Raw genomic sequence first — 14,293 nt, 5'->3', positions numbered from 1 at the left:
ATGAGCATCTTGGAGATAAACCCTAACTCTGTTTTAATTGGAATTATTGACTGATTAAAACAAGAAAACAAATAACGTGCTATTTTAGTTGACATTTAGCGACTATTTTATAGTTTACATCATATTTAGTTGTGATAAGACTCAAAGGCTGAATCTGGATTATTGAACCTTAATTGCTGAACACAAACAAGAACAGATGGTTGACTATGCTGATCGCTTTTAAGCGGGTATGAGGAATGAAATCTGGCAACTCCAACCTGCCATCTTTGATTGTGCGACGGCCGAGCGGGGGCCTCACTCAACGAACAAACTGGTCTGGCACGAGATAACGGGTGGGGAAAAGACGCCGAGCCACGAGTCCGCCGCGCACCGGTTCCGGTAGAGACGGCCGAACAGAAGAGAAGCACGAGGGGCAGGAAGGCGCGCCTGCGCTGATATTCTCCGTTATTTGTGCGGTCTGTCGGCAGCGAGGGGCGCCACTCGTCGTTAGCCGAAGCGGGTTAGCGGGCTAGCCAGCTTTTGTAATCCGCCGGCCGTACCAGAATTCAGCTCTCGCACTCCAGGCCGAAAGCGGGTTTTAAGCGAGGCCGCTAAGGACATACGGGTGCCGGAGGTAGCAGGTGCGTCTTGATTTAAAGCAAGTCTCCATGCTGCAGCGGTGCTGCGGGCTAACGTCCACTCGGTCTCTGTTGCTAGCTAGCTAGCTAGCACGTTACGGCTACCACTGCGGGGCTGAAAGGGGATGCGCGTGTGAAGCCGAACCATGCTAAAGGATGCGAGCTGGTGGCACCGCGTTTGGGCTTCACGCACGTGAGGTGCTGCTGCTGAAAACCCACCATAACATTTGGAAGTGAAACTCTGGAACCCGGCTGCTGAACTGAAAGCTGGGCTGCCGTTGGGTCTGGCCTCCTGTCGCCGATGCAGACCCATGGCCTGTAGACGCCTCAGAGATCTGAGATGAAGCTGAATCAAACACTTTATCAATCAAAATGTTTGTTAGGGGCTTTTTACATTGACAGTCTGGCCATGACACTTAATAATTCCTGAAATGTAACGTTATCAAAGTGAGAATGCAGAGCGTTTGTGTGCAAACGTCTGGCTGCGCGTGGTGGTTCTGAAAAAGTTCTAAGCAGAAGGACATGATTTTTATAGACATGAACGGATCTTTGCTTATTGGACAGTAGATGAGGGGAAGGTAACTTTCCTGAAGCTTGAGCTTTTCTGCAGGGACCCCCCCCCCTCACCTGGAGTTTAAGTGGAAGCAAAGATGAAGTCCAAATTTAAGTGCTAACCTCTAGTTCTGTGTGGTTTAAGAAAATCTGATTTACGAACTTCAATCGCTAAGCAATTCCCAAACCTGTGGAGCTTTAAATGTACTCCGCATACTGCTCCTTGCATTGACATCTTGCCTCTGAAGCACAATATTCTTAATTGGTTTCCAACCGACTTTTGTCTTTACTGCACATATTTTACTACCAAAATGGGAGTAATTTAGGGCCATTTCTCTAAAACATAAATGCTGTGGCATGAGGCCCTCAGCTCAACGAACAAGGGAAGTTGGAGTGGAATTAAGTTAGCTTTCTGTGTCAAGCAGTAAACGGTTATGATTTTAAAATGACCCTTTTGTAGGGGATCAATGATTAATTGATTCATCCAACGCAGATCGATTTGGTAACTGTTAAGTTGAATCAAATTCCATTCCATCTGAATTGAGACACAGTGAGTTTATTTTACTGTATAATGAAAACGACCAAGGGCATCACAGCAGACAACACACTCATGTGATGTCATGTCAAAAACTGATCCGTCCATCATTCTAGTCCAATGTGTGGAAACTCTTTGAATTTAGAAAGTCATGTGACCATCCATTGTCTAGAATGTTCCCTTTGGATTCTTTGGATGTGGAAAAACAACAGTGGACTGAACTTTAGGAAACTCAAATGTGAATGGATTTGACATTCATTCTAGTTTACTTGTTTGTTTGGACACATATTTCATTTACTCTTGATGATCTGGAAGAAATCCAAGAATCTGGAAAACTTCACTGTTGAGTGGCAGGAATTTCTGTCTGAGTCTCACTGGTTGAAGTTTTGGACAACGATGTTCTGGATCCATTTTAGATCAGAAAATTGGAATGATTGTGATATCAAGTGAATTGTGGTCATAACAAATCGTCACAGCCCTACTTTTTAGCCAGAGTACTTTCTGGTCCTCCAAATAAGGAAGTGGAAATTAGACTGGTAGGATTCTTAAATCATTATTGTTTGTGTTGTTTCTCCTGGTTGAATGGACACCTAATCAGGTAGACTGTTTATTGTGAATATTAGTTGGTAAAAGCTGCAAGGAAATTTTTTGAAACACTTAATTATGAATTCTCTTGTATTTCATCTCTTTTAAAACTAAATGATCAAATCTGTTGTAGGTTTACAGTGTGCTCTAGCCAATTGTCAGTCAGTTTAGGCTTTGCATGATATAAATAGGCGTTTGCCCCTCTTGATGAAGGATTGGAAACAATTGATGAGAGGGAAGTGAAAGTTGTGTTCTGTTCATCTTTGTCTGCAAATGTCCGTTAACCCTTAAACCAGGAGCTGTCGAAATGACACGTTCTGTGAAATACTGTGACTTTTCAGCGGTTTGCACACTGAACATGATCAAGGCTAAGCTGCTTTTCTCCACTTTCAGATTTGGTTGGAATTACTGTAATTGGAAAAAAAAACAACAACCTGTTAGCAGCATGGTATCTTAAAGGGTGCAAACGTCTGCTCTGTAATGTTACAAAGCTACAACACAGTGGATTAAATTCTTATATTTAGAAAATAGATATATTTATATATTTATTTATTGTAATGAATATCCTGAAATAATGTTGTTGTATTTATCCATCGTAGCATTGGGGTCATGGTGTTTCCAGTATCTTAACGCCACCGCTGTCTCCAAATCACTTTTTACTCAACTTTCTCTTGCTGCTCCAAGTCCAGCAGGTTTATCCTCTCGTTCTGACTGGTTCCAGTTAAAAATCGCCACATGTCCAGCAGCTTCGTCAGCCTAAACTAAACGCTACATCCAAGTGAATTAACGGGGGGGGGCTATCCCCATATTGCGTGCGCTTGCTCGTGTGCAGACAGTACAGGAGGAGCATTGAAGAAGAAAAAATTCACCAAAAGGAGAGCTAACAAACATGAGTAACTTGGCGCAGAAATGTACTCGCCATGTGGCGACTGACCCTCTAGCTTTTACTCGCCAAAGATGAGGAAATGCATGGGAGTGGCGAGAGACGCTGCTCATAGGTGAAATAAAGGATTTCTCGGAACATTTTGTAGTTTGAGAAAATTCTGTAAACGTGTGACGATATACATTTTACACTTCAATTAAGTCCAAGTGCTTGTAGGATATGAAATCTCTTAAAGAAGCTTTTTAGTTCAGATGCAGTGACTTGTACTTATTTTAAGATTTACCATTTATCTCATTTGTGCTTTCATTGGGGTTCGGTAATAAAAGTACGGCCGCAGAGCAACTCGCACAACAACAACTGCGAGCGCAAACTGTGTATGTTTGGGACTTTTTTTTCACCTTGACCTAGATGCTGTGATCTTTACTCTTTTGCTTTCCATCTAAGTATATTCTCTCCTCTAAGTACTGATGGATGCCTATAAGTAGGGTTCAAGTTTTCTCTTTTCCTTACTCTCTAGGAGGCTGGTTCTGGAGGTGCAGCCAGTGGACCAGACTCAATGAGTTTCCAGCGAAATGTCAGAGAAGTCAGGGCAGAGCATCAAGGCAAAGGATGGCAAAACCAAGTATGCAACCCTTAGCCTCTTCAACACATACAAAGGCAAATCTCTGGAAACCCAAAAAACTGCTGGTAAGAACCCAATGTTGTCTGCAATTCTTGATCTGGTACTCTGCCTCTAGAGCTTGTAAGATTGCCTCGTTGATAATTCTTGCAGTCTTTATTGCAGATGAGCACAATGTTTGTTGAAGGTTCCCATGAAACCATACTGCGTATTCAAATGTTGGCCTCCTTTAAAAAAGAATACTTTAGAGGAAACTACAAACAATTGGCATTCAGTTTTTGAGAAGCAGGGCGTATCAGTCAAAACAGCCATTATTTAACCAGCCAATGCTGGGACTTATACTCCAAATTTTCTGGAGTATAAGATTATCAGATTCTCATTCATGTTTTGGACAGCACTTCTTCTGTGTCGCTACCAGTCGCAAATACTGATACACGCACCTACAGTGCCCTCTAGTGGTTGTTGGTGGGAAACAACCACTGGACGGCAACTGCTTGTTAGTGAGGCAAATAACATCTATACGAGCCTAATTATGTTTTAAAAAAATAGCTGCTAATAAAGTGTTTCCGTAACTTACCTTTTACATCCTTTGTTTGTTAAAGTGGCTGCTAGACATGGCCTCCAGAGTTTGGGCAAAGTTGCTGCCAGTCGGCGCATGCCCCCTCCAGCAAACCTGCCCAGCCTGAAAGCAGAAAATAAGGGAAACGACCCCAACGTCAACATTGTCCCCAAAGACGGAAGCGGCTGGGCGTCCCGTGCCGAGGGAGGGGAGGAGAGGTACATTTCCCAATGTCTCTTTTCTTTCTATTCCCAATTAAAGTTCTGGTGCTACACAGCTCGCCCTGTCGCAGCTACGAGTCACAGTGGCCGGAATTGAACTTTTGACTTGCTGGCCAAGTTGGCCAGTAGATTAAAAAAAAAGAAAAGAAAAACTACCGACCAAGCATATCTTTTACTTGGAAAAACAACATTTCACCCTTTTAAATCACCTACAAATGATCAACAATTAGTTTATTAAACAAGAACAACAACAAAGAAGACTTGGGATGGACACGAAGTTGACGCTCCTCACGAGCGCGTGCTCCTTACTGCTGTTTAAAGGCAGTAAATCCATCGCTACACACACACATTAACATTGTCACACTTCTCTCTTGTTTAAATTCTCAAAGTTCAAACTTTCATAAGAATAATCATAGAATGGTTTATAGACTGAAAGCAAACATCTGATCGTGAAATGCAGCTCTTGAAAGCTGCACTCATCTGTACAAAAGACACGGCACGGAGGAGATTGACACGGTCAACAGCCAATCAGGATGCAGAACTCGTGCGCTTGTAGAAAGAGAGAGGAAAAAAACGCCATGCTAACCTGCACCGAATAAAATCTGCAAAACAGCTAAACTACGATGCAGCGAGGGAACTTAAAAGGAAAAAGGTGTGCTGTTTCTGACCATCTTAAAGGTAGGTTCATTTGAACAGCGAGAGAGTATTTGATCCCCCAGAAACAGAGTTCTGGTTCACACAGACCAATTAGAGCAGAGTCTGCAACCTTTACCCCTTACAGAGCCATTTGGATCAGTTTCCCACAGAAATGGAAACACAGGGAACCGCAGCACCCTTTGGAAAACATGGTGTTTCCAGTGAACTGCATCATTTCTCTCATTTTTAAAGTTTTTGTTCGTTATTCTCTTCTCATTCAACCTCATTCAACATGTACTATCTTCAGAGGCGGTCCTGGCTGGTCTGATGCCCTGGGCGAAACAAAATATACTTGAGAGTTAAACATGTGTAAAGCATACTTGTATAGTTTAATTCACAATTCAGATATAGTGTGTAGTTGGTCCACACTTATCACACATCAGTTTGTGTTTTCCTTTGTTTTGTTGTTGTTTTTTTCCTTCTTGATCTGAATACAACCCTGACATAAATTCTGAACGAATAAATTCTGGTCATTTCCATTGTCTTCATGAGTGAACATCAATGGAAACTTAAGGACAAATTCTCCTGTTTTTTATGCTCAAGTGTCACATAAAACTGGGCAAAAAAAGACAAACGATTGTGTAGATTGCATCTGAAACATTGACCATATGAGAACGGCAGAGAAGCTTAGATGAAATCCACCAATAAGATAATTAACAATACTAGTCTACTGAAGTGCAAACCTTCATTCGCCATGTGACAAATGTTGTCCAAGTTTTTTCTCCTCCAACAGGAAATTTGGTCTTTTTGTGCACCTAGTTGGTGTTAATTTTGGACACTGCCTGCATTCCTTTATCCTTGTAGTGTTTTTCTTCCTATTCTTTCTAAACTGATGTTTCCCTCTGACCTCTGAACCTTGAATAGACTTTTCCGTCTGTCAAACACCCAGAGTTAAAATGAGTGAGATGATGGAAACAAATTCACTTTGATGCAGACTCCTTTCTATCTTTTTTTCTTTCACTTTTCATAAATTCCAGTAAACCCAATAAAGTACCGTAATTTCCGGACTACAAGCCGCTACTTTTTTCCTGCGCTTACAGCCCTGCGGCTTATTCAGTCACGCGGCTAATTTATGGATTTAATTAGCGGCAGCCATGTACGTACTTTCGAACTCAGTGAAAAGTTTGAATTCTCTATCTAACACCAAGCACAACGCATTTATATTCAACACACCTCTAAGCAGCCAAACAGCATGGAGTTGACTTCAGGTCTTAGACACTTCAGTCATGGTTCAACAAAATGAAACACGCATGCCCGGCCGCATCCCAGAATCCTTTGGGGCCATTAGACCCAACGTGCACGTGATCGCCGCTACATTATGATGAAGCTTTCAAGTTAAAAGCAATCGTTAAAAGCAGCGTAAAAAAGTCCACCGTCACCAACGGGTTTGGAAAAGCCGGTTTGCTGCGTGACGGAGAGAACAGCGCATGGAGTGAATTTACACTCCATTTACGGTTTCTAAGGAAACCGTACAAGTGGAATTTTGCTTTGAAAAACTGCCTCCGTGTGAGCTGGAGACATCTTCTCCTGCTGATTGAGCTGCGGGGCCGATGGCAGTCTGATGGCTCCCACACGTAACAACGCATCCGCCCCTCATACACAAAACGTACAGTATTAAGTCCGATTGCTTTGCACAGAAACGATTTGGTCCGTCCACCGGCGCAACGGGGACGAAGTGCTCCTCCCTGAAGCCGCCCTGGCCATAGGTGTCGGAGTAGATAGGAAGGGGAGACAAGGAGCGCGCGGGGCGGGAGCGGAGCGCGGAGGCGTCTGCGGAGTGCAGAGGCTTCTGAATTCTGACGCACGCGCCGCACTGAGGCGCGCGTATCGCGTATCGCGCTGAGGCGCGCGCTTTTCAGTCGCTGCTGCTGTATTTTACCGGTGTGTTTTTTTTAACCAGCCCTGTTACTCCCATAACGCTGCCGCGACACAAGCGGAAGGAGAGCTGTACCCGTTCACCCCTCCATGCACTGCTGATACTTGCTAATTCTTAAACACGTACAACAGAATGGCGAGCCGGGCGTTGGCCCCGCCTTTAGCCCCTAAGACTCATGGGAAATGTGGAATCGCGGATGTAAATTTCCTCATCATAACTGAGGGATGTAATATTGATTGTATGGTTACTGTTTGTAATTTTATGTATGATACCTAGATTGTCAATAAGTAAAAAAAAAAATGAAATAAAAACACCATAACTGAGGGACTTGTGAACAGAATAGAGGTCCATGCTGTTTGGCAGATGTCAATACACTCAAATACATGAGCCAGAGGCAAAGCTGGCACCACCCACAATGTGCTAATGAATTGCACTCACTCTGGGATGCTGGCCGTGATCGGTCAGGATGACAATATCGCCTAACATTTGCGCGGCTTGTACTCTGACGCGGCTTGTGTATGCATAAAACTAATTAAACACGTGAAAATGGGTGGGTGCGGCTTGTAATCGGGTGCGCTTTGTAGTCCGGAATTTACGGTATATTAATTTTATGGATGACAACTTTTTTAATTAGAAAGCAGCTGTTCTTTTGTTGCAGGGTCTTATTTTACAAAACCACAGAGAGCCAAAGCACAGGGATGAAAGAGCAGCAGGTTGCCGACCCCTGAGTTGGAGTATCCTAATAAACCTGTCAAAAAAATTAAAAACGCCTTCTTTTTTTTAACTAAACACCTGTATAAAAGACACCTGTTGACAGAATCTCTCTGACTTAGGAAAGGGAAATGGGAAAGAGCTTTGAGTAGATTAAAATGAGAAGATTGTAGACCTGCATTAAAGCTAGAGGCTGAAGGTTAAGGTGACAACTGTTGTTTTAACTGGGACAAAATACAAGAACGTGATCATCAATCCACCTTTGGGTCTGGGACTCCAAACCAGATCGGACCTGGTGTGGTTTCCATGACCATGAGAACAGAGAGAAATCAGCCTAAAACAACACGGCAGAAGTTAGTTGATGATCTCAAAGCAGCTGGAACCTCAGTCACCAAGACAAACCATTGGGGAACCATGGGAAACATCTTGCAGTGCTGGTAGAGCCCCCCCTTCTGGAGAAGACTAGTGTGCTGACCCGTCTGAAGTTTGTCAACGAACACCTTCATAATTTAGAGCAAGGGTTGTGAACCCAAATCTTTACTTTAAAAAAATAAAATTTCATTAGATCAGTCCTTCTCTGCACGATGCGATGCCAGGGGGGGTGCGCAGTAGCAGCGGTGCTTGGAGGGAAAAAATCTGCGCCACTATTGGTTTCCTTTTATCGGTTATATCACAGAGTTTGTACCAGCCTGAAACTGAACTGCCGTCCTGCAGATGTGCGCTCCTGACTCTGAGAAAGATCAGGGGAGGGGCAGTGGGCTCAGGCAGCAAGGTGAAACGCCCACTGATTGTCAAAACCTAAAACCAGCTGCCCGTCACATACCACACACTGCAGCGTGTGAGTATTGCTGACAATGTTTGGCTCCACGTAATTAGACTAGACCATCAGCAAAACCACCATGCAGCACCAGAAGCCCCATTAATGCTAACAAATACTCATCATTTATTAGCAACAGCATAATGTAGCGTCCCTTTCTCACACTGAGGCACGGAGACTTAGTCTCTTTTAAGGTTCCTTATTCTGGTTACTGTAGGCCGTAACCAACGCCGTACAACTTATTCAGCAACTCCTGAATCTCTCCCACTGAGAGGCCCCCCCCCATACACACACACACTTTTTATTCCCCTGTTCCCGCACCAGCCCTCCTCTTTCCCTTATTCGGCCCATAGCTGAACCCCATTGGTCCAAACTCCCAAACAGCATCGCTGCTCGATGCGTTCAATGAACTCCGGAACTTAGAACGCGACCCAACAGCCACCCAGTCCAACTCAGCACTCTACAATTACAATGTTATTAAAAAGAATCCACAGACTTGTTGTACTTTAAAAGTGTTGAAATGACACAAAATGCACACATTCACTTGTATTTTTAGTTTTAAACATATTGTATGGCTCTCACGAAATTACATTTAAAAATATCTGGCGTTTATGGCTCTCTCGGCCAAAAAGGTTCCCGACCCCTGATTTAGAGAGTGATTGGGAGAAGGTGCTGGTCGTCTTGTTTAAAATTATTCTGGTCTTTCTCCATGTTTGTTGGCTAACTAAGATGTGCTTTGATTTAAAATGGTACTGTAAAGTGGTGTTGTAAATACTAGAGGTGCTTATAAAACAATTATTTTTCTACCCTCTAGATAAAATGTATGAGCACCAAGCCCTAGAACTATCTAAACAAGTATTGTTTCTTGTATATGTAGATTTGCTGGAGATGGCAAACGTATGGAAAACAATTAGTCTAAAGTTGATCTTAAAGCAGGTTTTCTTTGACATTTCACAGGCAACAAGAAACTCCCCCACCTCAGATTAAGCCTGTAGTGTCACAGGAGCCCCCTGCTGGTAGTAGCCGGTCCTGGGCAAACAACAAGCAGACACAGCCAGATGGTAAATATGCTCACATTTGTTTTTTTACTCACTTTGATGATGGGCCACTAAAGAAGTATTTGACTGAAGATTTCCTTTATGCACGTAAATGTGCTAAATGGCACCACATTGATTCGGTGGTTGAAAAATGCGTTGTTGGGTCATTTTGCTGAAAAACATATAAATTCCGTTTTGATTCAAAAAGTTAGCAGTTTACCAGACGAGGTTCAATTCTGAAAACCATTGTAAATGGAGATCTGTTCCGTGTTGTGGTAACTCTGGGCATTGCGTTGTACAGGATCCTTACGTGTGAGCAGCCATTTTCACCAAGAGTTTCCCAGCCTGCAGGCAGCTGGTGAGGCTGAGAAAGGGGATGGGCAAGATGAGGAGCCTTATGGACCAGGCCCTAGTCTCAGACCTCAAAGTAGGGACAAACGCATCTACTGCACACTGAAGTAACACAACAAATGCAACAATATCTTGGCTTCTTCCAGTGTCAGCAGCTCTTAATTTGTGTCCCTGGAAAGTAATGCCTTTCTTCCCTTTATCTTTCCAGATGTTGGTAGTTGGCGTGAGGGTGGAGGCAGAAATTTAAACACCGCTTCCAGTCCTACTGAGATGGACAACATGACTCAAGAGGAAGGAAGTACAAGTCAGGGTACTTCTGCCTCACCGGAAGAGCCTGATGATTCTGCTCCTACTGTAACCACTGACAGCCAAAGAGAGAAGGAGGGAAGAGAGAAATTGCCCCCTTCCGGCCCTCCCCAGCCTAAACTCAATGGGGGGCAACAGTCTCCAGCAGGGATACCAACTCACTTCGACCCTGCTTTTAGAAGCATGATGCCACCTTATGTAAGTTAATTTGATGTTTTAGATTGAAAATGTTCCCTGGATTATCACAGGGGTTAACGCACTGAAAAAAAGTCAGATAAAGGTGAACTGGAATATAGCAAGGGACCTCTGTATTAGTGTCATCTACTTTGTGGTGTTTGATGATCATTGTCCTGCTCTAGATGTTCCATGCTTATCCCCAAATGACGGTTGGCCCAGGCCAAGGGAACCTCAGATACCCTGTACCACAAGAAGGAGCAAAGTAAGTTTAATGGACACTCCTTTAGATCAGTGTTTTTCAACCGGTGTGCCGTGGGAGATGGTCAGGTGTGCCGTGGGAAATTACCAATATTAACTGATCTTAAAACATTTTCCATCTCCAGGATATCAGCTCTGTGTTCATCCAAACAGGCCCTGATAAAACACTGAGTAGTTAGGAATATGAAAGATCGTAAAATACTTTTTTCTTTGTGTTTATTTGATTAAATTAAAAGACAATTTGATAAAAATGACGGTACCACGATTTAGCCGTAGCGTCAGCTGTTTTAGAAAAACTGTCTCCACCAATCATTCTTGGAGGTTTAATCAAACGTCATTAGTCTGACCAAGCAGAAGTGGTAAAGTCTTCACTTTCTTGTTCTGATTCTGCTCATAAAGTCTTTCATTCCAACAAAAATACCAGCTAAAGCTCGTCTTTAGCGGTGTAGCTTTCCACAGAATCCACAGTCTGTCTGCCATCGCCGGCTGTCGCACTGCATCTCCCATGATGCATTGTGTTAAAGTGGCAGCGTCTCAGTGTAAAATGAGTCTTCCCTGTTAAATGTCTTGAAACCACAACGAACACGCATCAAACAGTTTTTCAATCTTCTTGATGAAATCAGAGGTCAACAGTTTAGTTCTTCTTCAAGGTTTGTGTTTATTAACAGCCAAACATCCCAGAGTTTGGTCCAAGTCATCTTTCTAACTGAAACACTTTTCTAATAAGGTCTGGATTATTTTATATGTTAAACTTAAGAAGTAATAACAACATTTAAGAAACAGGATTAAGGTGAAGTTGCCAACAGACACAATTAAACTAAATTGAAACAATTTAATCATCTAAAAAGAAATAAACAAAATTTGTTAAAGTTTTCAAAGACTTAATTTTTGATTAAGACAAAAGAAAAACGAATAAAACTTCAACATGTTCACTTTTGTGTAGCTACAGAAAACATAAATATAATGCTAGTCTTTTTGTGTAAAATTTAACATATTGTGATCATATAATTGTTCAAAAATTACAGTTGCCTTTATGCTAACATAAAAAAAATTAGAATATGTTTGTTTTTTTTGGGAGGTTACATAAAATTGCAAGTTAAACTGGTGGGAAAAACAACTACCAGGGTAAAATTTCAAACTATAGAGTTTCTCCTTTTTTTAGTTTTAGGATGCTGGTGTGCTGCGGAAATGTTGTCAAGGATAAAGTGTGTCTTGGCTCAAAAAAGGTTTAAAAAAAACACTGATCCAGAGCTAAGATGGAGAAAAACAAGTTTGACTGTATGTTGAATCGCTCTTCCAGCAGTCCGCAGAATGATAAATCACGCTCTAATCTCCATCAGTGTTAATGGGAGCATTAAACCACTTGGAGGCACTTTAACATTGGGAGTTGGGTCATCTAGACCCACTAGACACTGCGCTAAACCTTTTTTCTTCAATGTTTTGTGATCTTCACTGGTGTCCATTAGGGTTGTGCCGATGGACGATATCATCGTCCATTGTGATGGGTGACTGACATCCCGATGGAGAGACCACCATCGTGATGCCACGCCCCCGCCACGTTGCGAGTCGACCCCATAAGCCGCGGTTACATGTACAAAATATCTTGATCGGATCAATAGTCGGATTAGAATCCAACCGTGTAGATGGGCCCAGAAAAATGTTTTCAGAATATAAAAACGTTCACTAAGGTCACACTTTCCGTCGGAATAAATCATTCGCACATGCGCAGTAGGGTTTGAAAAACGGAAGGATATAAACTCCGCCGAGCGGCTTTTTTTTTTCAAACTTTATTGTATGTAACAATTCAATACAAAACATTGTTAAACAGCGCCGAGCGGCTATATACATTGACATGCCAGCTCGGTAATATACGAGACGATCTTCTAAACGTGCTTTTAATAATGTTACGGTTATTATGAAACACCTGTTCGCTCATCATTTGAATTTTAATCCGTGTGGTCAGTGCTTTTTCTGAACGAAGCCAGGATTAGCAGTATGCTAACACGGGCTAACAACATTAGCTTTGGGTGGTGCTGCTTGCTGGCTGCACGTAAACATGTAAGAATAACATCAGCCTTTATTTAGTCGGGACACGACTGGAAACACAAGTCCGCGTGTTTGTTTGAATGTTTTCTAAGGACTGAGCGACATTTCTGCTTTGAAGCTCAAACCGCTGTGTGTGCTGACGATCCGAGCTGTGCTCAGACACACACTTTTAGACTCGGTTCTGAGTTCGGTAGCTAGTACCCCTAGAGCTGCGGGACGGATCGCAGTCTTAAATCTCCCACACATACCGCTCATGTACCCCCCCCCCCCCCCCCCTCCCATCAAACACAAAGTTCCCTCAGTTTATACTGGATCATCGCAGATTAGTCATCAGTTGGGAAATAAAATGAAAAAGCAAAAAAAACGAATAGCAGTTATATAAGAACGAAAAATGTAAAATTACCCCCCCCTCCCCGACGATGTCATCGTCCATCCCGATGGTTGACAGCAAACATCGTCAACGGCCAATTTAGGGGACATCGCCCAACCCTAGTGTCCATATTACATGAAATCTTTCCACCTTTATCCACCTTTGTCATGGTAGGGAGAACACGTCAATGTAAGGGGGGGGGTCATCTGGACCCCATAGGATAGCACAAGGGTGAAGACATACCCTTCTCCCATGAATCTTGTGCATTTCTTGGTTACCTGGAAACTGGTAGCATTATGGGAAGTTGGCAGGCTAGAAAACGCTTTAGTCTAGATTTTGCTGAGAAATTGTGGTCCCTGTCATTGTCTTCGTCCAACAGCTCTAGAATTCGTAGGGTTTAAAGGAATTGTTCATTTGACGGTGTTCCTTCATGAGTCTGTTATGCTTGGTCCTCAGAGTTGTTCGTCCAGGACGCTCCCAGCAGCCCCCTCCTCAGTCTTGGCTCCAAGACCCTGACAGGCCGTCAATCATCAGTGCAACAGACCTCAAGGAGCTTGATAACTTGGACACCGATGGAGATGAGGGCTGGGCAGGTCAGAAACATCTTTGCATACATTTCACATTTGTGTGAGAATGGGTTGGTTAAAAAATAAGTCTTCAAAAAAGAAAAAGGCATTAAGGGCTATTGTTTTTTGTGACCACTCAGGAGCTCAAATGGAGGTAGATTACACAGAGAAACTCAACTTCAGTGATGATGAAGAGAACCACGCTGCTAAGGAAAAAGCAGAAAACTGGTGAGCATTCTAACTGACATCCCTGTTCATCTCCAGCAGAAGCTCTACAGGGTTTTTTTTTTTTAGTTCTGTTTATGTAACATTTGCTGCAGGTTTTTTTTTTGTAAAGTCAGACCATAAAGTCTATTTCTTTTTTCAGTTATAAATGCACTGAATGGGTAAAACTTCAATTTAGGGGGTATAAATAAAGTCTCACTAGCCACTTTGGCAGGTGAGGCATTGTTCATCATCTCTGACAGGGGGCTCAAACTCACAACCATGACTTTTAAATTTATGGATGTGT

General features: G+C 42.8%; 1 protein-coding gene across 6 annotated transcripts in view; it reads left to right on the top strand.

The window, feature by feature from the left end:
• Positions 1-250: 250 nt before the first annotated feature.
• prrc2c (proline rich coiled-coil 2C) overlaps positions 251-14,293 on the top strand; it is a 30,593-nt gene continuing 16,550 nt past the window's right edge. For 3 of the 6 annotated variants that reach the window (XM_023954005.1, XM_023954006.1, XM_023954002.1), the window contains exons 1-9: positions 251-332; positions 3,690-3,859; positions 4,394-4,568; positions 9,629-9,732; positions 10,010-10,135; positions 10,268-10,563; positions 10,725-10,804; positions 13,673-13,809; positions 13,923-14,010. In XM_023954005.1, the coding sequence (XP_023809773.1) occupies positions 3,745-3,859; positions 4,394-4,568; positions 9,629-9,732; positions 10,010-10,135; positions 10,268-10,563; positions 10,725-10,804; positions 13,673-13,809; positions 13,923-14,010 (1,121 nt within the window). In that variant the 5' untranslated portion in view covers positions 251-332; positions 3,690-3,744. The other 3 variants (XM_023954007.1, XM_023954003.1, XM_023954004.1) reach the window with 2 other exon arrangements.

This window comes from Oryzias latipes, chromosome 4, assembly GCF_002234675.1.
Source record: "Oryzias latipes chromosome 4, ASM223467v1".
Classification (NCBI taxonomy): Eukaryota; Metazoa; Chordata; class Actinopteri; order Beloniformes; family Adrianichthyidae; genus Oryzias; species Oryzias latipes.
Note: the sequence above shows the minus strand (reverse complement) of the source record. Positions and strands in the feature narration are given on the sequence as shown.